Below are 26,914 nucleotides of genomic sequence, written 5' to 3'. Positions count from 1 at the left end.
TCGTTTTTTAGTTTTTTATTAGAAATGTACAGCTTATGAGTTTCTATTACGATTGACCTTTTTCAATGTTCTACTTTTTACAGTTTTTACTTCTGTTAAAAGATATTCTCCCATCACTGATCTCCCAGGTGAAGAAAACGGGGCACAGTGCAGTGCCACTGTCTGAACAACATGATGACCAGTGTGTGTGTGTGTGTGTGTGTGTGTGTGTGTGTGTGTTCGGGATGCATGTGTGAACATGTGCACAACATGGAGTCAGACTGACGTGTCTAACATTCCCAACATTCCCACTAAAAAGGGACCCTATTCTAAGTGTCCACTAAGAAGAAAGGGGAAAGGCGTAGCATTGTGCAATAGCCCTTTCCCCTCAGACTTGAGATGAGTTTAGTGCTAACCAGCGGCAGACTTCAGACCCTATTCACTTCCCCCCCTCAGGCCTGGAACCCACCACAGCAAGCATAAATAGATCCGATCTCCCAAACACAATACGAACATATAGCTTAATAAAAAAATAGCATGAAAATATGTTTACATATAGGCCTGTATTCTATAAAACAGGTTGTCTGAGAGGTAAAAGAGGACATTGTAATGGGGAAGAAAGTATTTTATACTGGCCCAGTGTGTCTGTGTGTGTGTGAGATGGCAATAGATAATGAACTGCAGGAACCCAAAATGCTACAACATCACTGAGTATTAAGCCAGTCTAGCGTGAGATGTGCAAAGGCAATCATGATCGGAACGTTACATTTGACATTTTTTTGGACATGATTTGACGGGGAACAGATAAAAGATCTCACCCCCTACAGGTTCATTAAATGTCGTGAACACATGAGAGCACAGTCAGGCGGATAGTGACACGGCGGGACCCCGTTGCTAAGTGAACATGAGTCAAGCTAACATGGAAGCGCTTTCAGTTGTCCAGGATCACACAAGCCGTGCGTGTGTATGTAATTTGTGTGTGTGTGTGGGGGGTGGGTCCAAGTAGTCTCTCCCTGTTTCAGTCCGTTTTCAACCGTTTAGTTCCTAATTAACATGACCCAGATCCATCTGACACACAATCACTAAAGTCCTTGAAGCTAAGAGATAAAACTAAATACGTGGAGTGCGTGTCACTTAGCTTAGTGTGACCGTTAATTTGTTTAGCAGAGTATAGCGCAGCTTCCCCAGTGCCCCCACAACAAGTGCTGTTTGTCGTTTTGACAAAACATTTGTTCCCAATCTAGCTAGTCTGCCTCAAGTTGGCATATGTTTAAGAGCGAGCTTTGTATGGATCCCACTGTAGTGCCAGTCTAGCGACTGAAGCAGCCAATGGTTGTATAATATACCCACTTCCTTGTAATGCCGCTTCCAGGGATTATTCTACTGATAGCATATTATACCCCTTCCCTACCCCTTTGGCATTTGTTCAACCCCTTGGCTACTGACATATTAGAACATGATAGGTAGAAACCCAAAAAATCTATAGGAAATAAGAACTGAAATGTCACCCGGGAGGAATTGGACTGCTCCAGGAGTGTTTGAGGACCATTTCACAAGTTAGTGTGTGTGCGCATATGTCAAGACCCAGTCAGACAGAAGGCGAGCGAGTATTCTCACAGCTCTCCCTGGTCCTCTAAACAGGAACCATCATACATAAGACGACGTCAAAATAAACATTCATGATAAGTGTAATTCATGACCGTAAAAATAATACAAAACAATTAGTATAATAATAATCACAATAATTCCAGTGTAAGTGTTTTTTTCTTCAGTCAGTAATTATTGTCCCCAGAGGTACAGGCCAACGGATTGGCATAAAAAAGAAAAATACATGAAAAAAATAAACATCACCTAGTAGTTTGTCCATGATGCCTAGACATGCTGTAGTGTACCAGGGGGTCTGAGGGGGTAGCAAGGGCCCTCCTCTCCTTAGCAGAGCCTGGGACTATAGTGGAGGTGGTGTCTGAGAGAGAGAGGGGTAGAGCAGGGTGGATCATTTCCAAGGCCTGGCCCCCTTGTAGGCCACACCGACTGGCCCCGGCCCCAGCCCCAGCCCCAGCCTGCCTCGGTCACATGAGGGTTTGAGGCGCTGCACAGAGAGGGGTGTTGTAGTAAAGGGATCTCCCCTCCAAAGGAATGATGGACTGAGATCATAGTGAGATGATGAGAGCTGAGCTGCTATGGTGCTGTGCTGTGTCCATCCCCCGCATGCAATTACTGTCTCAATGGTCCACACTCCTCCTCCTTAAGAGTCCCCTCCCCCGCAGAACTGCACTCTCAGTCCACACGGGTATAGTAGCGAGAGCCGCAGCCATTTCTCAGCTTCGCTCTATTGTTATATAATATTACCACCCGCTCTTCATTCCCTACCTTCAATTCCTCTCATTTCATCTTTATTCATCCTCAGAGATCTTCTTTTCGGTCTGCAGCCAATATAGCTTCTCCCCTTGGCTGGCATTTCGCTCTCCCTTGAGATGCCAACCTTCCAAGTCTCGTTCATCACTTGACTAGGAAGCTTGGAAATTGAGGCTACCTCCATCCCTCTCCTGCTCCCTCTGTCAGTCTTGCAGCTCCACTCCGCCCTCCCCCGTCCGTCCCCTTTCTACTCCGTCACTGTTTCTTCTCGCGGGTGGTGATAGTGACCAGTTGCTTGGCGGCCTTGGCGATGTCATAGGCGCACTGGATGACCTGCTGGGTGAGCAGCTGGTAGTCGACGGCGGGCGCTGACGGGTCCGAGGGTGCCGCCTTGCGACACTCCACCTGGAGGCGGGAGGCGCTGGACGCCAGGAGGCGCAGGGAGCAGTGCACGGCATCTAGAGCAGGCCGCTGAGGGGAGACGGAGAGAGAGGGGTGGGGGGAGAGAGAGAGAAAGTTAGACACAGAGGACACAACACTTACTGCTTAAAGCTAGAATCTGTATTTGGTCCCCAAAAATTGTGCAGTACATATTCTGCTGTTCTATCACGCATGCAAAAAAACAAAAATAAACAGTGTTCTTTGTTTGAAGCAACTTCTTTGTTGTTGTAATAATAATAACAATAATAACTGGTGGTGGCAGTTTCACACAATACGGAATCTTTATGGAAATTCTAGAAAGAGGGAGAGATAGAGAGCAAAACCTTACCTTGGGAAAGAGGGAGGCCATTTCAGTGACAGCAGAGTGGATCTTCTCAGAGCATGGAACGAAACTGGGGAACATAAGACAACCTCTTGTTACCACCATAGATACAACGTAAGCCAAACTCTTTTTACCACCATAGATACAACGTAAGCCAAACTCTTGTTACCCCCATAGATACAACGTAAGCCAAACTCTTGTTACCCCCATAGACACAACGTAAGCCAAACTCTTGTTACCCCCATAGATACAACGTAAGCCTCAGTCTGACTGTGTCATAGAGTGAGTCTCGTAGTCAGGGGCTACCTGTTGTGTTTGAACTCCTGTGCGGCCCTCAGAAGCTCCTGGATGTTTTTGGTCACCTGCTCCGTCTTGAGGATGACGTCTTCGGTGCAGGGCAGGGTAGGGTCCGGCTCACCCCCGTCACCCCACTCCTCCGACTCCCCCCGGCCCTCCTCTTCACTGCTGCGCCCCCTACTGTAGGACACACAATCAGTACAATCTCTACATTAGCCTGCAATTCCCACATTGAGCAGAGAGGTAAGCATCTCTGAAGTAATCACCACAGTAAATATGTCCTTGACAAAGACTAAGTCAGCCAGTCTGCTAGATGTCTAGGTAGACCCTAGAGCCCGGCCTGTCTGCCCCTGCTACACGTCGGTGGAGACTCCAGAATAACCCGGTCACTGGCCAGCCATCTGCTCTAGATATCCCCCCACCACCCCAGCCTTACCTTAGTGACAGCTCATACGTCTGAGTGTTGTCATAGTCACTATCTGTACCACTGCCGTACTTCTCTCCTTTAGGGCCCTGTGGACAAACAGAACACCTTATCATCATCAAAGGTAGCAGTAGAGAGGGAGAGTACGGCAAGGCCATTATTAACCAACCAGAAGCAAGCCATTCACACAAACATTTACACTAAGCCACAAAATACAACCCTCAGCAATGTATCAGCTCATATTGGTCTATAAAACAGTGTCAGTCAGTATCAGCGTTCATAAGACGCCACTGAATGTTTGAGCCGTCACGGTCTGGGGTTGGTCGTGAAGTAGCCTAATAACACAAAGTCACAGATGAGTTGACCAACTGTAAAGGAGGGCGACAGCCAGCCAGTCTTACCATGTACCTCCCCATCTCCATGGAGCCAGAGAGGTGCTGTCCTCCATAGGTTGTCGGACCGCCAGGACCCCCCTTCCTCACCTGGAGGATAGACAGAACGGGACAGGAACTCAGTGGAGGACGAGAAGCAACAGAGGAACCACAGAAGGTACACGTTTTAGTAGGAAGATTCCAATCAGACACTGGGATGCGCTATCCATGCTTGAGCAGAGTCAGCTCAGCTTTCTGTGGGGAGATAGTAGCCTATATGTCGAGGTGAAATTACATTTTATTGTCAAATAACTTTGACTGAAACTCAACAGCCAAACTGCCCAGCAACTTTCCCCAGGACAGATTTATACTGAAAATGTAGTCAGTGAGAGTACAGCCCAAGTTGACTGGAATTCAAAAGGAAATGTGTGAGTCTTGAGCTAGGTCCTGCCAAGTAGTTAGTGAGCCACTATCCCAGAACAACTCCCACACAGGAGTACATCATTAACATTACCAGACACACAAACATACTGTCTGACATACACAGGAGAAGACAGAGGAGCCGGTTAACTTTCATTAGCTTGTCTCACATCACGTCTTCTCTCTAGCCACATTCACGATAGATGACCTTACCAGTCACCGGGGCCCGTATTGATAAAGCGTCTCAGAGTAGAAGTGCTGATCTAGGATCAGTTTTTAGAATTATAATAAATAGGAGGGGGGGTCCCTGGTCTTATATCAGCACTCCTACTCTGAGACACTCTATGCAGGCCCAGACAGTCAGCACGATTATAGACACTTCTTTAGATGCAGCTCACTGACATAAGGGGCTATGCTGTGAGTTATCCCAGACACTATGGCCAGTAGGACACTCTTGGACTCACTGTTCCCTAGCGGAGAGCTAACTAGATGAAGACTGAACATCTGTGAATATTTGTATGCTGGCATATGCTTTATGATACACAAATAATGTACTTACAATGAAGTCATTGTCATCTGTGCTTTTCAACAGAGCACTGGGTTTTACCACCGTGTGGCCCAATATCTATGAAGGGGTTAAAACTGTACAACTTTAAAAGGGGCAATCTGGGATTGGTTCATCTATTTTTTTACTTTTAAATTAATAATATACAGTATAGCCATATCATCTTAAAAAATAACTTAGAAATTCCTTATTAGCAACAATGCAAGACATACACAGAAAAACACATTGTAAACAACCTAATCTACATATATCCTGGCATATTGAAATCTCTAACTCTCTCTTTTTTTTTTACAAACTACACAATAAGAAATTGTGCATTTGCTAATTGCTACGCTGTAATGCCCTACAGAATACAAACTAAAAGAAACATGGAAAAATGCAAGGATAAACCAAACTGATATATGCACTGGGATTTTGCATCACCCACATGGATAATGAAATGTAAAGGTTGAATGCAACAATGAGCACAATTAAAGACAGACAGGATAGATAGATGGATGTACACAGAATGCGACAAACTGGCCGTATGTACACAAACTGGCCGTATGTACACAAACTGGCCCTGTGCAGCTGGTGGCCGTCCTATCGCCTCTGACCACAGAACATCGGCCGTCATTTTCTGTTCATTTCCACATGTTGAATTGCCACTGTTTGTCAACACACCCAACAGGTGATCCTAGCACGGCTGACATTCGTGTAAGTCAGCCTGCGCTCTTAGTTCCACTGTGACCGAGTGGGTCAGTGACTGACACAGTGCCTTGAAGGATCCATTGAGAAGTGTGTATGGCTATTGGCTAACAGTGCAGGACAAACTACTAACACGCCTCATGCTTGTGCTGCACACACTAGAGGTAGGGAATGGGAAAGCTATGATAGGGGAGTGTCTAAGGTTAGTACATCTTCACTCATCAATGGTGGGAAAGATACCTGCCATCTTAGCTTAAAAACACGACATTCTACACTCAAAGAAGCCTCAATCTAAGGGATAAACTCATGTAAAGTGAGTGGAGGCGAAGAGTGATTTGCTACAGTGTCGAAGGCTCTGTATTTGTATGTATTTGGGACAGGTGCGTGCGTGCAGCATCTGGCCCAGAAAGCTTTGTGCCAGCGGTAGAGGCTGGGGATCAAAGGTTAGGGGTTAAAGTAGAGGTGCGCTCCACTGGTGAGCGGTGTGTGCATGCCAGACAGCAGTAGAGGAGGTAGGCAGCAGTAGAGACAGAGAGGGCGGGTGGTGTACATCACCATCACCATGGCCATCTGGGGGCCGTAGCGTTGCTCACACTTACACTGGGGTGCAGAGGCTGCAGGCGGTCCGTCAGGGAGTCCAGGCCCGGGGAGTGGGAGTGGGGCTTAGGGGTGGCGGCCCCTGGCTCGTACATAGAGAAAGCCTGTCTGTCCCTCCGGTGGGCGGGCGTCGCTGAGGACATGGCTAGGCTGGAGTGGTCCCCTCCCCTACCTCCCCCTCCTCTGCCTCTCACCCCCCCTGGCCAATGTGCCGGGCTGCCGCCTCCCCCTCCTCCCAAACCGCCAGCTCCCCCTCCTCCTCCGACCTGGCCCCCCCGCAACGCACTGTTCTCCGTCTGCATCCGCGAGATCTACGGGGAGAGGTGGGGACGGGGGAGGGGAGGAGGGTCACCTGAATGTGTCAAAGGTCACACGGACAAGCATCCACATACACAAGTACTGTACAGGGCACTTCATTTAGCTAGCCACATACTAGGTATGGATGGAGGTAAGACTATAATGGGGTTATAGGGAGTCTATAGGCTATCTATAGTCTATAGATATAAGGGGTTAAACTGGCTAGTCTGTGGATCTAGTGGGTGTAACAACATACTGGGTTACAGTGCATTCGGAATGTATTCAGACCCCTTCTCTTTTTCCACACTTTGTTACGTTATAGCCTTATTCTAAAATTGATTAAATTATTTTTTCCATCAATCTACACACAATACCCAATAATAACTAAACGAAAACAGGTTTTTCGAATTTTTGCAAATGTATTACAAATACAAAACAGAAATACCTCATTTACATAAGTATTCACAACTTTACTATGAGACTTGAAATTGAGCTCTGGTGCATCCTGTTTCCATTGATCATCCTTGAGATGTTTCTACAACTTGATTGGAGTCCACCTGTGGTAAATTCAATTGATTGGACATGACTTGGAAAGGCACACACCTGTCTATATAAGGTCTCACTGTTGACAGTGCATGTCAGAGCAAAAATCAAGCCATGAGGTTGAAGGAATTGTCCGTAGAGCTCAGAGACAGGATTATGTCGAGGCACAGATCTGGGGAAGGTTACCAAAACATTTCTGCAGCATTGAAGGCCCTCAAGAACACAGTGGCCTCCATCATTCTTAAATGGAAGACGTTTGGAACCACCAAGACTCTTCCTAGAGCTGGCCACCCGGCCAAACTGAGCAATCGGGGGAGAGGGCCTTGGTCAGGGAGGTGACCAAGAACCTGATGGTCACTGACAGAGCTCCAGAGTTCCTCTGTGGAGATGGGAGAACGTTCCAGAAGGATAACCATCTCTGCAGCACTCCACCAATCAGGCCTTTATGGTAGAGTGGACAGACGGAAGCCACTCCTCAGTAAAAGGCACAAGACAGCCCGCTTGGAGTTTGCCAAAAGGCACCTAAAGGACTCTCAGACCATGAGAAACAAGATTATCTGGTCTGATGAAACCAAGATTAAACTCTTTGGCCTGAATGCCAAGTGTCAAGTCTGGTGGAAACCTGGCACCACCCCTACGGTGAAGCATGGTGGTGGCAGCATCATACTGTGGGGATGTTTTTCAGCGGCAGGGACTGGGAGATTAGTCAGGCTCTAGGGAAAGATGAACGGAGCAAAGTACAGAGATGATCCTTGCTGAAAACTTGCTCCAGAGCGCTCAGGACCTCAGACTGGGGCGAACGTTCACCTTCCAACAGGACAACGACCCTAAGCACACAGCCAAGACAACGCTGGCGTGGCTTCAGGACAAGTCTCTGAATGTCCTTGAGTGGCCCAGCCGGACTTGAACCCGATAAAATATATCTGGAGAGACCTGAAAATAGCTGTGCAGCCTGACAGAGATTGAGAGGATCTGCAGAGAAGAATGGGAGAAACTCTCCAAATACAGGTGTGCCAAGCTTGTAGCGTCATACCCAAGAAGAATCGAGGCTGTAATCGCTGCCAAAGGTGCTTCAACAAAGTACTGAGTAAAGGGTCTGAATACTTATGTAAATGTTATATTTCTTTTTTTTTTGTTTTTTTTTTGCTTTATTATGGGGTATTGTGTATAGATTGATGAGGGGAAAAAACTATTTAATCAATTTTAGAATAAGCCTGTAACATAAAATGTGAAAAAAGTCAAGGGTCTGAATACTTTCCGAATGCACTGTATCTTAACCAAATAAACATACATATTGGCAGTACTGGGGGTTGATCTTTAGTATCTTGGAAAAGAAGGGAACTACACATGGCTGCTCTCACCGACACTGTGTTGTTTTACCTGTATGTACCTGTCAAACTATCAACACTGGAAGAGAACTGTTGTGCATTTTCCAAGTGTGTGTGCAGGGGCTGACGTGTGTGTGTCTAGGGGTTGGTATTTCTCCTGGTGTTAGACATGAGTGATGGGATAGACATGGGACAATAGCTCAGGCATTCATGAGAACAAAACAACAATACCGCCATGGAGACGGAACCGAAACAAAGTGACAAAATATGGCATAACAACAGATGGGAACGAAACCTGATATTTGACACACTGAAGAACAGTGCTGCAGTGCTTACACCAAAACTAACAGATACTGTTCTGAGCTGCACAATTGGCTTACTACAGTATAAGGACAGCTCTGGGCAGACTAGACCAACACTGATAGTGAAAACACACTAATATACTGAGGCAGAAAGGATACATCTTCTACTAACTTGTGTAAAAATAGAATTTAAAAAACACATCTTGGTGCATAATAACACATCAACTTGTAGACATATTGAAATTCCTCCTGTCTTTCTATCATGCATGCTTCCCTCCATCCTGCCCTCCCTACTACTTGACCTAACTCTCTCCCTCCATCACCCTATCCATTCCTCCCGTCCATACCTCCCTCTATCTCCTCCTCTCCCTACCTCTTTCTGCAGCCGGTGCAGCTCTTCACTCAGGTTGTTGTTGACCTTCATCAGCTGCTGAACTTTAGCCTCGGAGGAAGCCAGGGCCTTCTTAACCTCCAGGTACTCCTGCAGCGTGATGGGCCCGTCCGACAGGTCAGATGAGTCCATGCTCTGAGGGGACACACACACACACACACACAACATAGAAATATAATTAAAATAATCTAAAATACACACACATACAGTGGGGAAAAAAAGTATTTAGTCAGCCACCAATTGTGCAAGTTCTCCCACTTAAAAAGATGAGAGAGGCCTGTAATTTTCATCATAGGTACACGTCAACTATGACAGACAAAATGAGGGAAAAAATCCAGAAAATCACATTGTAGGATTTTTAATGAATATTATTTGCAAATTTATGGTGGAAAATAAGTATTTGGTCAATAACAAAAGTTTCTCAATACTTTGTTATATACCCTTTGTTGGCAATGACACAGGTCAAACGTTTTCTGTAAGTCTTCACAAGGTGTTTCACACACTGTTGCTGGTATTTTGGCCCATTCCTCCATGCAGATCTCCTCTAGAGCAGTGATGTTTTGGGGGCTGTCGCTGGGCAACACGGACTTTCAACTCCTCCCAAAGATTTTCTATGGGGTTGAGATCTGGAGACTCCAGGACCTTGAAATGCTTCTTACGAAGCCACTCCTTCGTTGCCGGCTGTGTGTTTGGGATCATTGTCATGCTGAAAGACCCAGCCACGTTTCATCTTCAATGCCCTTGCTGATGGAAGGAGGTTTTCACTCAAAATCTCACGACACATGGCCCCATTCATTCTTTCCTTTACCGGATCAGTCGTCCTGGTCCCTTTGCAGAAAAAACAGCCCCAAGGAATGATGTTTCTACTCCACTGCTTCACAGTAGGTATGGTGTTCTTTGGATGCAACTCAGCATTCTTTGTCCTCCAAACACAACGAGTTGAGTTTTTACCAAAAAGTTATATTTTGGTTTCATCTGACCATATGACATTCTCCCAAACCCTCTTCTGGATGCATGCACTAGCAAACTTCAGACGGGCCTAGGACATGTACTGGCTTAAGCAGGGGGACACGTCTAGCACTGCAGGATTTGAGTCCCTGGCGTAGTGTGTTACTGATGGTAGGCTTTGTACTTTGGTCCCAGCTCTCTGCAGGTCATTCACTAGGTCCCCCCGCGTGGTTCTGGGATTTTTGCCTCACCGTTCTTGTGATCATTTTGACCCCACGGGGTGAGATCTTGCGTGGAGCCCCTCGACGGGAGATTATCAGTGGTCTTGTATGTCTTCCATTTCCCTAATAATTGCTCCCACAGTTGATTTCTTCAAACCAAGCTGCTTACCTATTGCAGATTCAGTCTTCCCAGCCTGGTGCAGGTCTACACTTTTGTTTCTGGTGTCCTTTGACAGCTCTTTGGTGTTAGCCATAGTGGAGTTTGGAGTGTGACTGTTTGAGGTTGTGGACAGGTGTCTTTTATACTGATAACAAGTTCAAATAGGTGCCATTAATACAGGTAACGAGTGGAGGACAGAGGAGCTTCTTAAAGAAGAAGTTACAGGTCTGTGAGAGCCAGAAATCTTGCTTGTTTGTAGGTGACCAAATACTTATTTTCCACCATAATTTGCAAATAAATTCATTAAAAATCCTACAATGTGATTTTCTGGATTTTCTTTTCTCAATTTGTCTGTCATAGTTGACGTGTACCTATGATGAAAATTACAGGCCTCTCTCATCTTTTTAAGTGGGAGAACTTGCACAATTGGTGGCTGACTAAATACTTTTTTGCCCCACTGTACAAATGCGCACACACACATGAATTCGGGAGTCGTTTACATGTGGGCTATTGTCTGAGCAATAAGCTGCACTCGATTTCACTCTTAGCAGTAAATGGAGAAGTCTGAGCACAGCTTAAAATAACAATCTTTTCACATTCAACACTGAAACCATATTTGAGAAATCTCTTCTCAACTGGAAATGACTATGAACAGCATCCACGTCCATTCACAGCTCAGCCATATCTGAGAAGCACAGAGCTCCTGTCTGTATCACACCAGAACCGAGCTTCTTCACACAGTGGACCTTACATTCTCATTTTACAGCAGCTTTTCCACCACGTCCTGTGGCTGTGGGAGCCTGCTTTAACAGGGTTTCCACCACGTCCTGTGGCTGTGGGAGCCTGCTTTAACAGGGTTTCCACCACATCCTGTGGCTGTGGGAGCCTGCTTTAACAGGGTTTCCACCACATCCTGTGGCTGTGGGAGCCTGCTTTAACAGGGTTTCCACCACGTCCTGTGGCTGTGGGAGCCTGCTTTAACAGGGTTTCCACCACGTCCTGTGGCTGTGGGAGCCTGCTTTAACAGGGTTTCCACCACCCCCTCTCCCTCCTCTCCCTCCCCTGCTCGTAGAACAATGCTCCTCTGATTGAAGACCCAGAATAGCTGTGATGTCACTGTGGAAGTATGTGGCAGCAGCAGCAGCACTGCCACTCCCGCAAGGCATGCTGGGACAGGCGGGGAGGAAGATACTGCTGGGGATAATACTGCAATCACTAGAAGAAGCTAAGAAGAACAATGTGCTGATTTAGGATCAGTTTTGCCTTTTAAATCACACTGAATATGATTATATGGACAGGGTGACCTGATCCTAGATCAGCAATCCTATTTTGAGACGCTTGATACGTATGGACCCTGTGTCATGAACCCTGCGTCCTGAGTCTGTTCCTGCCTGTGTTGCCGTTTTTCTGCTCTGAATCTCCTGTTTCCCGAAGGTGCCTGAACGCACCCTGTCCGGTTGCCGGGCGACGTTGCTAGGCGGGTGATCTCTCGATTACCCGCACCTGCTTCTCATCAGCTTCGGCACACCTGATCCTGATCATCACCCCTTCATAAGCTCTGACCTGACATCCATTCCCTGCCGGATCGTTAGCCATAAACAGTATGTTTTGCCAGCGTATCAGCCTCTGAGTACTAGCGTTATTTTTGTTGTTTTTTGCACCTTGTTGACCTGCCTTGTACTTACCTCCGTTTGTTCTGTCTACAATCATTCTCCCGGAACCTTCACCCAACCCCTGCCGTGCCATCAGTTCATCTGCCACTTCACCACCACCTACTCATCTCCACCACCCGCTCCGTCTCCTGGACTATTCTGCATCTTTTATCTGTAAATAAACACTCTCATTCGTTCAACTCACCTTGTCCTGGTCTGCTTCTGGGTTCGGTCTTAGAGAACCGTAACACCCTGATCTGAAGGGTCTCTAATAACTCAAAGCAGGGCTGGGAGCACAGGACCACTTCCTGGTCACTTTGCTCAACCCCTTCTCTCCTCCATTTCTCTCAGTACACATTTTATCCATCTATTTACTGGGTTTAAGGGGAATACTTTGGCTGTTCTCTGGTACTCTAATGTTGGCCTGTAAAGAAAAACATTGCACAATGGTTTGCAATGGGAAAAGAAAACAAGCACTTCTTATTAGGCCAGTTTGAATAGTACCTCCCCTTTTCACTATGTTTCAGGCTGCTTGGTGCCTAGTGAACACAACCCTGGGGGTATATTCATTAGTGCAAACCGGTGCAAAATGCTTCCCATTGGACAAATTCAGGTAGGTCCCTCCTCGTTTGGGCCCGTTTGCTTCCGTTTGATGTCTAATGAACACAACCCTGCCGTCCTTCTGTGCCCTTCTGTCCTCACCTTGGCCCGGTTGTTGCGCTGCGTGTTGTTGTTGTTCTGAGTGGTCAGCTCGCTGTCCGTGTCCTCATCTGACGCTACGCTGTCGTAGTCATGCTGGTCGTCATCGGCCCCCAGGTCCAGACTAGAGTCTACAGGGATGGATCAGAGCAGAGCAACAACATAGGCCTTGGCTCAATCTCAATTCATCTTTCCTCGATTCCTTCTCAAAATGCATTGGAGAACAAAGTCCAAGTGGAGGGAACTTGTACCTTTTCCTTGTATGCAGTTGAGAAGAAGGCGAGGAGACAGGATGTGAGGAATTGCAGAAAGACGTATTGAGATTAAGCCACAGAAAAATCAAGAAAACTAGTAATAAGTAACTCAACTAGTAATGACTTAACCATGACACAACCAGGCAACCCCAACCCCGCCATTTAAAATACATCTCAGTAACTTCCCCTTTTCACTCATACATTGAAATGGATGGATTGACTGAAGTGCATGCTAAAACAGATTAATGTCCAGAGCATATGTAATTCATAAAGACCGCGTTTGAACTGGCTCAGTCCCTCTCCCCTCTGCACCCCTCCCCTTCACTCCTCCTCTCTTCTCCCTTCCTCGGTCCTCTCCTCCACACCTCTCCCCTCTCTCACCAGTAGGGCTGCTCAGGCCTTTCCCCTGTTGCCTCCTCTTGGCGTCACTCAGGATGTCGATGATTAGCGTTGCGAACTCACGAGCGTTGAAACGGGCCAACTTCTGTCTACCCTGAAAGAGAAAAAGAGACAGGGGACACGCATTAATTCTTGAGTGCTGAAAAACCCTCCGACGCATAGACGTAGGTTTACAGGGGCAAAATGAGTTCAGACATTTGTTGGTTTATTATTGAAGCAAACACAGATTGGAGCCACAGTCTCTGGTATTGCAGTCCTGTGGTCACTGGTCATGTGGTGTGGAAAAGCAGAGTCATAGGCGCTACAGTTGATCATAGTAACAGAGGCACACACACACTAAACATTGCACCTAGCAATTCGCATGTTTGCGTTTGCATAAGGGGACAAAAATGCAGGCTTTGTATCCATGTGGTTTCAATTCTAAACACGGTCCAACCGTGAGCACACTGTCGTGTGTGTGTTTTCTCCCTCAGTCTCTCTTGCATGAAACATAAACACTACTACTGACCAGTCAGCTGGCTCCAACACTATTCAATCCAATCCTAGCTGGGGATCTCACTGTGGTGATGTGTTAAGGCCCATGTTTACACTAATGAGCTAGCCAACTGAGGGAGGACACACACACACCCTTTCGTTTCCCCTCTCCTCCACAGCTGGAAAATCTCTCTCCATCTCCCACTGGCCAGGGCAGAAGCTCAGACATCCCGGTGCAGCCACAAAACGATTAATAGAACGTGATCTTTCATCTCTCGCTCTCTCTCTCTCTCCATTTCAGCCCAGACTTTCCTCGTCTGCCCTTCTGTTCTCCTCTTTTGTTCCTGTTTTAAAATCTGTTGTGCTCTAGGAGGATTTCTCCATAGTCCCTTCTAATGCCTGCCTGTGTCTCTGTGACTAGCATCACCTTCAGCCTGCTGTCATCACTAAGCCTACGCAGCAGTTGGAGAAGGATACATACGCTTAGAAACTAAGATATTTTAGCATTTGCTGGCAGTCATCAAACTTTGTTTTGTGTGTGTGTGTGTGTGTGAGTGATAGTAGTAGTTACCTGGTTGCGTGTGGCTGAGTATTCGGGGTTGACAGGCAGGAAGGGCACCGCGCTGCGCTCCGTCACCAGAGTACTGTGGTTCTGAGTCGTCAGCCACACTGGGAAAGGGGGAGGAAGGAGAGAAAGAAAGCGAGAAAGCGGTATTATACATTGATGTGTGAGTGAGAGAGAAACAAGGTCAGCAACACACCCTGCCTGCCTGCCTCATATTCACACGGTGCACAGCTCCACTGGAACAGACCAGTTACAGACTTACCCATTTTCTCTCCTCCTAGAATGTCCTGCTATACCTAGATATGTGTGTGCATGTGTGTATGCATGTATGTGTGTGTAATATAATAATGTGTGTGTGTGTCCAGCTCTCTGCCTCTACCCCATCCTGCTTACCTGCGGAGTCTCTGTCAGACAACGCAGTCTGCGACTGCTCCTGCTTCTGAGAGAGAGCGAGGGAGGGAGGAGAGTGAAAGAGAGAGACTCCAGAATTCCTGAGGCACTTCCTCACCAACTCGCTCTCTCCTTCCAACTCGCTCCTTCCCTCTAAATTGCCTTCCTTTTTCTCTCTCTCTCTCTCTCCCTCTCCCTCTCTAGTTTTAGACCTCACCCAGTGCCCTTTTACAGACTTTGTATATGCGTTTTTCTATGTTTCCTTTCTAAACAGTGACTCCTTCTCCCGGGGAACAGCCTACACTGGGGCTACGTCCCAAATGGCACCCTATTCCTTTTATAGTGCACTACTTTTGACCAGGGCTTGGTGGAAAGGTGTGCACTTTATAGGGAATAGGATGCTATTTGGGACACGCCCCCAGAGTGGCCCAAACCGATTCCATGACTCAAAAAGGCAAAGACAGAAAGAGGTGCGGGATAGAGAGATCTAGAGAGAGGTGGAGGAGAGGGAGAAGCAGGGGATGGGTTCCACAGGAGAGGAGAAGAAGAGGAGGAGGGGGGTTTCTCACCTGCATCGTTCTCCCTGCGGTCCACTTCATCATACACGTCCATGGCCAGCTCTTCAAACAATCGATTGTTCAGCTGTCACACACACACACACACACACACACACACACACACACACACACAGGACATTTATGGGACGCAGACAGACCAAGACAAACACATCAAAAGAGCAAATACCAGAGAGGGAAAAAAATATATACAACACACACGGTTAGAATAATAGTGCAACCTGCAGGACAATCATGTACAGCAATACTGTCAACACAAACAGCAGCACTACACTAAAAGGCTCAGTCCTTTTGCTGCCTGGGCCAAAGGAGAATTGATTTACCATACACAGGAAATGGAGAAAGTCATAGACAATTAGAGTCACTGATACAGACATGGCCCACTGCTTCAGGTTATTATCTGGGCCGTGTGCATTAGGCACCAAATGGAAGAAAACAGACAAAAAGAGAGGGATACCTGGACTTGTCCAATATGAAATCCTCATTTTTGTTTTACATTTTAGTCATTTAGCAGACGCTCTTATCCAGAGCGACTTACAGTTAGTGAGTGCATACATTTTTCATACTGCCCCCCCGTGGGAAACGAACCCACAACCCTGGTGTTGCAAGCGCCATGCTCTACCAACTGAGCTCCAGGGGACTTTTCAATTGAAAACGTTTCAAAATGTTTTCCTTTGTGTGTTCTAATGAACACAACCCAGGAAGTCTACCAGACGGATAGAGCCTTAACTCTAACCCATGACCCCTACCCTTTGACCACCCAGCACTACTCACCGCTTGGAGCTTCTTCTTAGCTGCCTTGGCCAGTTCTGAGAGGTCCAGGCTACGCAGAGACACAGACAGACAAAATGCCACAATAAAACAACCACAGACACGAACAGAGAGAGAGAGGGGTGAGGAGAGAACGGTGAGGAGGTGGAGGAGATGGAACGGGGGTTTTCTCAGGGTGGTGGGTGGGAGGGGTGAGACAGGAGGGGTGTTAGGTCATGGAACGAGGGCCATGGTAGATAATCAGGTGAAATATATAGGTAACTGCCAAAATAATAGAAACACTTGTGTAAATTAGGGATACAAAGTATATTGAAAGCAGGTGCTTCCACACAGGTGTGATTCCTGAGTTAATGAAACAATTAACAACCCATCATGCTTAGGGTCATGTATAAAAATACTGGGCAGCTATTATATTGGCAACCATGGCTATGCCCCCATAGGATGACAATGCCCCCATCCACAGGGCACTAGTGGTCACTGAATGGTTTGATGAGCATGAAAACGATGTAAACCATATGCCATGGCCGTCTCAGTCACCAGATCTCAACCCAATTTGAACACTTATGGGAGATTCTGGAGTGGGGCATGAGACAGCGTTTTCCACCTCCCTCAACAAAACACCAATATTTGGGGAATTTCTTGGGGCAGAATGGTGTCGCATTCCTCCAATAGAGTTCCAGACACTTGTAGAATCTATGCCAGGGGTAGGCAACCCTGTTCCTGGAGTGCCGCAGGTACTGCTGGAGTTTGTTCCAACTACGCACCACACCTAACCAATTAAGCTAATTGATCAGTTCAGTGATTGCCTAAATTCAACACACCTGGTCTTCCAGGTCAGTTAAATGAAAAACAGAACCAGGGTTGCCTACTCCTGATCTATGCCAAGGTGCATTGAAGCGGTTCTGGCTCGTGGTGGCCCAACGCCCTATTAAGACACTTTATGTTGGTGTTTCCTTTATTTTGGCAGTTACCTGTAGCTCCTTCCATTTCAGTTTGACAACATTCAAAACGATAGGCCTAAGTACTTGTATTATCTAAAATGAGTCCTGGTGGTCTAGATACAGTAGCCAACCTGATAATGGGATAAAATACCAGCCTCCTATTTAAAAGCAAAGGGCTCTCATCACTGTCTACTGAATCAAGATATCATAAAGGTAATACTACTATATAAAAAGGTAGACAGAATATTACAGGAATCCCTCCCTCCTTTCCTAACACCAGAGAGAAGATGATGAGCGCATGGGATAAAAGTGGAAGAAGGGGGGATGTGGAGGGAGTGAGAGAGAAAGAGAGAGATACCTCTGTGTCGGGCACTTAGGGCGAGCTCTGCCTCCACAAGCGCAGCAAAGATGGAGAGAACAGAAAACGAGTGAGCGAGACAAGAAAGAGACAGGTAGAAAGCAAAAGAGAGAGAGAGAGGGAGGGGGATAAACCCCATATCAACACCAGGGCCCATATTCACAAAGCGTCTCAGAGTAGGAGTGCTGATCTAGGATCAGGTCCCCCTCTGTCTATATAATCATATTCATTATTATCTAAGGTCAAACTGATCCTAGATCAGCTACTCAGACGCTTTGTGAATACCGCCCACTAGTTCTCCACAGCTCACAAGAGTAGACTCCCAGAGTATGGTACAGTATAGTACAGAGTATAGTACAGTACAGTAATAACAGTGTTGTAGAAGTCTGTTGTAGCTGAGCAGGCAGACATGTAGTCAACATCTAATGTAACAGGGGCTTTCCTCTCCTCTCTAGCAGTACAGACTGACTAACGGCAGGGCACAACCTACTGGTCAAAACACTGCAATACACCTAGCTACTTCACTTGTGCCAGAATATTACATGGTGTTCATAACATTTCATTGGAGATTCCAGAAAATCAAAGGCATTGCCAGAATATCATGTCACGTCAAAGACAATAATGCTCAATAGAGAATCTAATTTGAAAACACTTTTTAGTCCAGGATTAGCCTTAATCTGTGTCTGAAAAACTGCCCCTATGTATACTAAATATCAACCACCACGCAGATGTATAAATATATTCCCCACATTCTCCCACCCATCCTATGTTGACCCTGAACACATGACCCTTTGACCCTTACCTGTCAGCCATCTGAGGAATGATATAATGCCCATTCTTGTGATCTGCAGGACAGAGTACAATGGAGTGAAATCATTGTATTGTGTAAAACATTAAATGAGTGAAAGACGCCTTATTAGTTAGGCCTAACAGTGGGTCCATTCTTGGAGCGATAATCAGCGACCTAGCAACCACCAATCAGTCATGAGCTCCTGAGTGGCGCAGTGGTCTAAGGCACTGCATCGCAGTGCTAACTGTGCCACTAGAGATCCTGGTTCGAATCCAGGCTCTGTCGCAGCCGGCCGTGACCGGGAGACTCATGGGCGGCGCACAATTGGCCCAGCGTCGTCCAGGGTAGGGGAGGGAATGGCCGGCAGGGATGTAGCTCAGTTGATAGAGCATGGCGTTTGCAATGCCAGGGTTGTGGGTTCGATTCCCACGGGGGGCCAGTATAAAAAAATATGTATTCACTAACTGTAAGTCGCTCTGGATAAGAGCGTCTGCTAAATGACTAAAATTTATTTATAAATTCACACAGCGACGAGAGAACTAGTGACCAGAATTGAAAATGTCCCAATATTATGCAGATTTAGGGAGAGGGCAGCTCTTGTTAGCAAGCTCTGACATTGGCTAACAACAAAACTGCCGTCATGCTAGCTGTTTGAAGGATACACCCACCAAGCGAGATCTCAACGACTTGATTGCTGATTATCGCTTAAACTCTGAGCCCTCTGTAAGGTCCTTGGCAGGGGTAAAAGGTCACCTACCAGGGCGTCGGCCACACAGGTAGAAGGCCAGCCTGTCTGTGAGCTCGTACTGACACTCCACCAGACGCTCTGCCAGCTCCACCTGGCCCGCTTGCCTGCCACACACACACACACACACACAGTACAACGATCAGATCCTATAACTGTATATGACATAGCTTACTGACACAATACAGCAACAACAAAAAACACACTGACTACCTTATGAAAGAGTCACACACAAAACTGTGTGTTTATGTATACTCAAAAAGAATGAGCCAGGGGTATATTCACAAGTAACTAAAGCAAACAGGCAAAAACAGGAAGGGACTACCTGAAATTGTCCAATAAGAAACCCTTGTTTTCTTTGCAAAACATTTTCCATTGCAAAATGTTTTGCAACAGTGTACACTAATGAATAGACCCCTGGTGTAGCCTACCTTGCGTAGTCCATGGGTGTGCGTCCATTGATGTCAGGGGCTCCGGGGTCAGCTCCGTACACGACCAGCAGCTCTGCCTGCAGAACCTGGCCTGCCTTGGCTGCCACGTGGAGTGGAGTGGTGCCCTTCTCCTGAGAGGACAACCAAACATATACACACACACAGACACACACATCATTACTTGAAATAGGGAATTAGGGAGCATGGACACAGCATAGACCGAATGGGCCGATGCTCTATAGGGGGTTGGGAGTGTGAGTGGTGAGAAAGTGGGTAATTTGCAGTAACAGGGGGTGGGAGGGTAGGGGTGGTATGGGTCTCACCGGGTGGAAGAAGTTGGGCTGTGCTCCCAGGGACAGCAGCCGTAGACATGTCTCCAGACTCCCCGTCCTCACACTGGAGTGCAGTTGCTGAGAGAGAGAGAGAGAGAGAGAGAGAGAGAGAGAGAGAGAGAGAGAGAGAGAGAGAGAGAGAGAGAGAGAGAGAGAGAGAGAGAGAGAGAGAGAGAGAGAGAGAGAGAGAGAGAGAGAGAGAGAGAGAGAGAGAGAGAGAGAGAGAGAGAGAGAGAGAGAGAGAGAGAGAGAGAGAGAGAGAGAGAGAGAGAGAGAGAGAGAGAGAGAGAGAGAGAGAGAGAGAGAGAGAGAGAGAGAGAGAGAGAGAGAGAGAGAGAGAGAGAGAGAGAGAGAGAGAGAGAGAGAGAGAGAGAGAGAGAGAGAGAGAGAGAGAGAGAGAGAGAGAGAGAGAGAGAGAGAGAGAGAGAGAGAGAGAGAGAGAGAGAGAGAGAGAGAGAGAGAGAGAGAGAGAGAGAGAGAGAGAGAGAGAGAGAGAGAGAGAGAGAGAGAGAGAGAGAGAGAGAGAGAGAGAGAGAGAGAGAGAGAGAGAGAGAGAGAGAGAGAGAGAGAGAGAGAGAGAGAGAGAGAGAGAGAGAGAGAGAGAGAGAGAGAGAGAGAGAGAGAGAGAGAGAGAGAGAGAGAGAGAGAGAGAGAGAGAGAGAGAGAGAGAGAGAGAGAGAGAGAGAGAGAGAGAGAGAGAGAGAGAGAGAGAGAGAGAGAGAGAGAGAGAGAGAGAGAGAGAGAGAGAGAGAGAGAGAGAGAGAGAGAGAGAGAGAGAGAGAGAGAGAGAGAGAGAGAGAGAGAGAGAGAGAGAGAGAGAGAGAGAGAGAGAGAGAGAGAGAGAGAGAGAGAGAGAGAGAGAGAGAGAGAGAGAGAGAGAGAGAGAGAGAGAGAGAGAGAGAGAGAGAGAGAGAGAGAGAGAGAGAGAGAGAGAGAGAGAGAGAGAGAGAGAGAGAGAGAGAGAGAGAGAGAGAGAGAGAGAGAGAGAGAGAGAGAGAGAGAGAGAGAGAGAGAGAGAGAGAGAGAGAGAGAGAGAGAGAGAGAGAGAGAGAGAGAGAGAGGGAGAGAGAGAGAGAGAGAGAGAGAGAGAGAGAGAGAGAGAGAGAGAGAGAGAGAGAGAGAGAGAGAGAGAGAGAGAGAGAGAGAGAGAGAGAGAGAGAGAGAGAGAGAGAGAGAGAGAGAGAGAGAGAGAGAGAGAGAGAGAGAGAGAGAGAGAGAGAGAGAGAGAGAGAGAGAGAGACCCTGTGAATCCCCTCATTAGTGGTGTTTAATAGGTCCACACAGCGGCTTCCATTAGTTATTCCTGTGGTGTCATTAAGGTGCTTCCTTCCTGTCTACAGGGGAGAGAAGAAGAAAGGCAGGCTCTGTGTGTGTGTGTGTGTGTGTGTGTGTGTGTGTGTGTGTGTGTGTGTGTGTGTGCGTAGAGCCTCAGAGGGAGGCAGCCCGGCCCACCAGCCATGGCCCAGAGTGGACGAGCACAGCCTGTGAAGGACGTCACCCTCTGACCCCTGACCTGAAGGGGCGAGGCCTCACCTTACTGAGGTCCTTGGTGGTAACACCGTCGTCATCTCGGCACGGCAGCTTGTGGACGAAGGATAGCATCTGGTACTTGGCACGGATGAACTCGGACTTGGTGGGGCTGGGCACACACGTACACACACACACACACACACACACAAACAGAGAGAGGCGAGGGTAGGGACAAACTGGGTAAGACATCAGCTGTATGTATGAATCATTGCAGCAGGAGACGCCAAGGGACAAATCCTCTCTGATCCCATAACAGTCTGATACTAGCTAATGACCCAAGGCTGAGCTGCATCTAACACATAAGCTTATTAGCCTGATCGGACTATAACAGTTGACCGAGTGAAAAGGAATCTCTTGAGATCTTAGTGGGGGAGAGTGAGTTACACAAACAGAGACTATAGGTAAGCAGGGAATGTTCCTACCCAGGTCATCATTGTAAATGAGAATTGGATCTCATCTGAAGTATTGTGAAATATGTTGTGAAACGTGAAATAAAAATAAACTTACTGGACTTTGTCCTGTGGGTTGGGTTTCCTGCGGCCACTCTGCACCTGCGCTGGGTCAAGCAGGGAGTGCTCCCAAATCGAGTTAGCCCCATTACTGGCCAGGGTCTGCACCATCTAAAACACACACACACACTGGTGAGACACACGACAACACAGCCCCAACATGAAAGTATCTAATGTTTGCTTGGAACGTCCTCTTAGAGCAAATCAAAGCCTCCTCCTGTGCCTGAGGCTGGTGTAGTGGGTAACGGCACCGCCTGCAGCACTTATACACCACCAAGTGTGGGTGTGAATCCCGACCCCAGCGCCACTCTCTGCATCTCCCTCCCCACTCATTTCCTTCCTGTCTGAATAAAGTGAAAATACTAAAAAATAAAATTATAAAAAAACAGTTCCTAACAAAAGTATTCTCAAATCTTATCTGTCCAGCAGTAAGGTAACACTTACTTTATATTAGTGATGGGGGGAATTGATAGTTACATAATGCAATATTATTTTGGACAATAAATGTATTTAATTGTTTTTCTAGGTAGCGTTAGCTAACGCAAGTTGGCTGTGCATGCGCTAAAACGCCGGTATTTTTCATCCTATAGCTTGATCGCCATCTTCTTTTTAAATAGTGAGCCAACATGTTTTCAGCACTTTTATTTCCATGCTCGCTCGTCTCTCTGCAGTAGACATATAGTGAGCAATATGTTTGGAACATCAATTCGCAATAAAATCGTATTATCGAATCGCAATACATATAGAATCGTGAGAATCGCAATACACACATATATACATATATAAATTAGGGCTGGGAATTGCCATTGACCTCATGATACAATATTTAGGCGCCAATATGATTCTATATGTATTGCGATTCGATAATATAAACTGTTAATTATTAGTTTATGGATTTACATGTTATAAATCTGTAATAAACAGGTATAGGCCTAATACATTGGTTGAATTTGGTTACTTCTTAATTTAGCCACTTGCCAAATACTGGGCTACTAGGCTACTTGTACACCCATCAGTAATGATCCCCAGTGCTCACTCCCCCTCCAGACCAGCCCCCATATCTCGTCCCTCCCCAGCCCCCCCAGGTACCTGCAGCAGTGCAGGGGGCCAGCCGCTGTGACGCAGGTGCTTGACGATGGAGATGTGGCGTCCCAGGCTGCGGTGCACCGAGCAGCACTCGTCACAGATCAAAACGCCCCTGTTGATGCTGGTCCAGCCCGGATCTGAAAACACAGAGAAAGAGATCAACTGAGAAAGAGGAGGAGGAGGCGGGGGGTCAGGTGTGTACAACTTAGGCTATTTAGCAAAGTCCCACCTCTGAAAACTGGCTACTAGGTAGGTCTAGGTTATCTCAGGTTCATCATTAGGCCTATAGCTTTGTTTCACTGGTAATAAAGTTAGGCCTAATATTTGACATTATTGTTTACTGCACACATTTAAAATAATCAAATAGCTGTGAGAGTGATAAACAGGCTGACAGTTTGCCTGACATGTGGAGTTTACAATGACACTCTAAAAAGGAGTTCTCGGGACCATAAAAAGCAACAAAACGCAACAAAACGCCATTATTATTAGCGTCATACTGTATAGCCTAAATACAAGTCTGACCTTTAAAAGTCCAGTACCACCCAATTGTGCCTTTAGGTGGTAATGAGATCATCATACTATACAAGTCCAGAGTTCAGTCGGCACAGAGAGAACCATGCGCCACAGAGTCTAGTAATTAAGTCTGGCTGGGGCAAGGTTAGCCTACACCCTCAGGATCCTGCTACAATTAGGCTAAGCTAACTGTGTAAGACGTGCAAACGGCCTATTCTATCCGAGGAACTAAATGGAGCATTCGTTTTTTTCTCAAATGGTAGGCCTAAGAGCCAAGCCTAAGAGATTGGGCTGGGGCAGAGCAAATACATGCAGAGAGAGAGATCTGTTCTTGAGGGACAATTCTGAAACAATTAGCTATTGGCAATACTCAACAAAGCACGCCTACTGTTTTCAAATATTATGATCTATGAAAAGCAGCAATTCATTGTTGGGATTGTACCCATGGCTGAGCAGGACAAAGCAGAGCGCTAAACCAAATGTTAAGAGCGGGGAGCAGGACTCTTCATTGGTATAGATTCCATTCATTGACACTAAAAGTTAAATCTCGTCATAATTCATGCTTCACAGAACAGCCCCATCGCTCTTCCTCTCCATTTCCACACTTACTTCCACTTAGTGTGTGCAGCGCTTAATGCGATTTCATATGCATGCACTCACACAGACACTGACCTAGGCTACACACACACAGGCAGACACAGCGCATATGGGGCAACTCTAGTCTCTTTTACCACTATATCTACAGTCAACACTACTTAAGGCTATAGCCCTCTCTTCAGTCTAGCGTTCTACCACATGCTGTGCTGCCCATGACAACCCCATAAAACTCTAACCATATTATGACAGAAAAACAAATATGCCTTACGAGCATACTGGCAGTAACAATATTTAATAGCCTATTGTGGCTATTTGATTCTTCCAAAATATGGAGGTTGTTTATGAGTCCAGTAGCTATTCCAGTGTGGAGGGTTGCAAGGAGTCACACACTGCCCAGAAGGGGAGGGGCAGCCGAGGCTGCAGAAAGCTGATGGTAGACTGTAAGTAAGAAACAGCACAGTACACACACAGAGTAGGTATACAAGCAGGCCAGGCTAACGCAGGTAACTGCAGATGAGTGATGGTCAGGAGTGTCATAAATCAGCTGGGATAGTGCAGAAGAGGCTCACAGAGCAGAAACACATTCCTGAAGGAAGAGCAGCTGTGAGGGAGAGAGCAGCTGCCATGCACCCCACCCAACCCCCATTCCAAACTCTCCTCTTCCCCAAAACATTGGGGCAGGTGGGGCTACATGTGCAAGGCCAAGGCTATGCCTGCAGGGAGGGCCAGGATGCCAAGGTTGGCATCACATCAGAGTTGTGGGGGCACAATAATGTTGTAGAAAAACACTGAGTTGGAGAATGTAGTCTTCATGATTTGCAATTTGCAAGTCAATTTAGGATTTTATGAGCAACTCATACTAAAAAAATGCCATGAAGAATTAAGCTAAAAGTGTTTGTTTTTTTGCCTACAGATGGAGCAGTCTAGACAGGTCAGGGGTCCAGATTACAGGCACTCACTCAATCACTATTCTCAATTTCTACTATCAACGCCCCTACTCTGCGCCGCACTGCTTGCTAACCCATTGGCATTGGCTAGTTGCAGGCAGCTAGCTAGTTAGCTAACCAACTAGCTTCAACTACTATTTTATGATAATTTAGCTAGCTAGCTAACTCAGTAACAACGTTCAGCTAATGTTATTGTCTCTGAACGTTAGCACACTAGCTAGCTATCTACACATACTACACCGCTAGTTAGCCTAGCGTCTTCAAATGCAACTAGCTACCTACCTACATAGCCAGCTAGCTAGTTAGCCCGTGTGGCCAGCTCAGTTCTAGCTACAGAGCGAACTTTACAGACAAACAGCTGTGATAGCAAGTTATTCAAGCTAGACAAGACAGACACTTTCTCATTTGTTAGCAAGCTAGGTAGTTAGCTACCAGCTAGATGTGGCGGTTAACCCAACTAACGTTAGCTAGCTAACGTTAGCTATCAAGAGAAATAAAAACAAACGTCTAACGTTACTTGGCTGGCTAGCGAGCTAGTCAAGCAGGCGAAACAAATCTGCCACACTCATCCACAGAATATGATTCTTATCAAATAAACCAAAATAACTTTATAGTCACTTCATTTATCCACATGCACTGAAAATTCAAATTTCACTCCGTTTAAAGGCCTGACTAACTAACTGCCAGGGAACCTGCGCCGTTTTCTTGTACAACTGTCTGACAGCGGGCACAGGCCTCCGCCGTCCCACCTAAATGTCGCCAGCTAGCACATCTCAAAGACTAAAACAACGCATTGTTTCAGTTTTCATCGCACCTGGTGCACTGCAGTCGGCGCATACTTCGGTTCTGTGGACCTTTCTTGACATGTTTCGGGTTCCACTACAGCAGTGGTTGTCTATCCAAATGATATCTAATGGATGCTCGCCCTTCCGAAGACCGCCGTCTGCTGTTTCTCGAAGCTGCCCTGAATCCCCGGAAGCCGGCGATGTTGTCTTCGGCACTCCCGGACCGAAGCTACCCCTTTCCCTTTTCTTCCTAACCGGTTTCAGTCCTAAACTCCGGATGCAGTGGGATGATTATCACTGGCTAGCTCATATCTAGAGGGATATAAAACACTAGCACACAGTGCATTGCCAATATCAAGACCTAAGTAGGCTAACTGCGCTCCTTCCTACCTGTCACTCGACTCGCACTCTACCCCTACTTGCTCTGATCGCCACTCTCTCTCACCAATACCCATGGGAATAGAGGTAGCTCTAAAATCATATCGTATTCGTCAAAGCGTGAAATCTAATCAATACCCTTGCATGTAGGCCTACACCTCTCTTATTCTAAATGTTCATATTTAGCTAGGTCTCTGGATATTATTTATTTGATTATGTTGTGTAAAGCTTTATAGTGGCTTAGGCTAGCATATATCACAGGAGAGGCTGTCGAAGGAAAATAGTGGTGGCTGGCAATGCTATTCTGATGTTTTAGACATTGACTAATCTGTAATAATATGGGGATAAAAGCAGGATTACAAATCCTAAATAAATGTTGAGAGTTTCATGTTGCAAAAACATAGCCGTGTTATAGCCTAGCCAATGAGCCAATAGACATCATCAAATGTGTAGGCCTTAGGCTATTTGGATGTGATTTTGGTATAGGCTAAGCTATATAGGCTGATTCTTTAGTTTATTTAATTCATATGAAGTGAAAAGTTAAT

General features: G+C 46.5%; 1 protein-coding gene across 4 annotated transcripts; it reads right to left on the bottom strand.

The window, feature by feature from the left end:
* On the bottom strand, nt 1-26,400 carry LOC121567477 (ARF GTPase-activating protein GIT1). 4 transcript variants are annotated; one of them, XM_041877544.2, is made up of 22 exons: nt 26,021-26,400; nt 23,153-23,286; nt 22,062-22,174; nt 21,558-21,663; nt 20,016-20,102; nt 19,693-19,823; nt 19,274-19,368; nt 18,529-18,571; nt 17,727-17,753; nt 16,431-16,479; nt 15,651-15,723; nt 14,698-14,795; nt 13,635-13,746; nt 13,251-13,256; nt 13,003-13,130; nt 9,302-9,454; nt 6,461-6,769; nt 4,220-4,300; nt 3,831-3,907; nt 3,404-3,574; nt 3,104-3,167; nt 1-2,805 (listed from the first exon to the last, which is right to left on the bottom strand). In XM_041877544.2, the coding sequence occupies exons 1-22, from the start codon at nt 26,070-26,072 to the stop codon at nt 2,590-2,592; spliced, it is 2,325 nt and encodes a 774-aa protein (XP_041733478.2). In that variant the 5' UTR covers nt 26,073-26,400; the 3' UTR covers nt 1-2,589. The 4 variants fall into 4 exon arrangements, with proteins under 4 accessions (XP_041733478.2, XP_041733479.2, XP_041733480.2 ...); XM_041877545.2 differs by lacking the exon at nt 13,251-13,256; XM_041877546.2 differs by lacking the exon at nt 17,727-17,753.
* Between the last annotated feature and the right edge of the window lie 514 nt (nt 26,401-26,914).

This window comes from Coregonus clupeaformis, chromosome 6, assembly GCF_020615455.1.
Source record: "Coregonus clupeaformis isolate EN_2021a chromosome 6, ASM2061545v1, whole genome shotgun sequence".
Lineage (NCBI taxonomy): Eukaryota > Metazoa > Chordata > Actinopteri > Salmoniformes > Salmonidae > Coregonus > Coregonus clupeaformis.
This window is presented reverse-complemented; position numbering and strand designations above follow the sequence as displayed.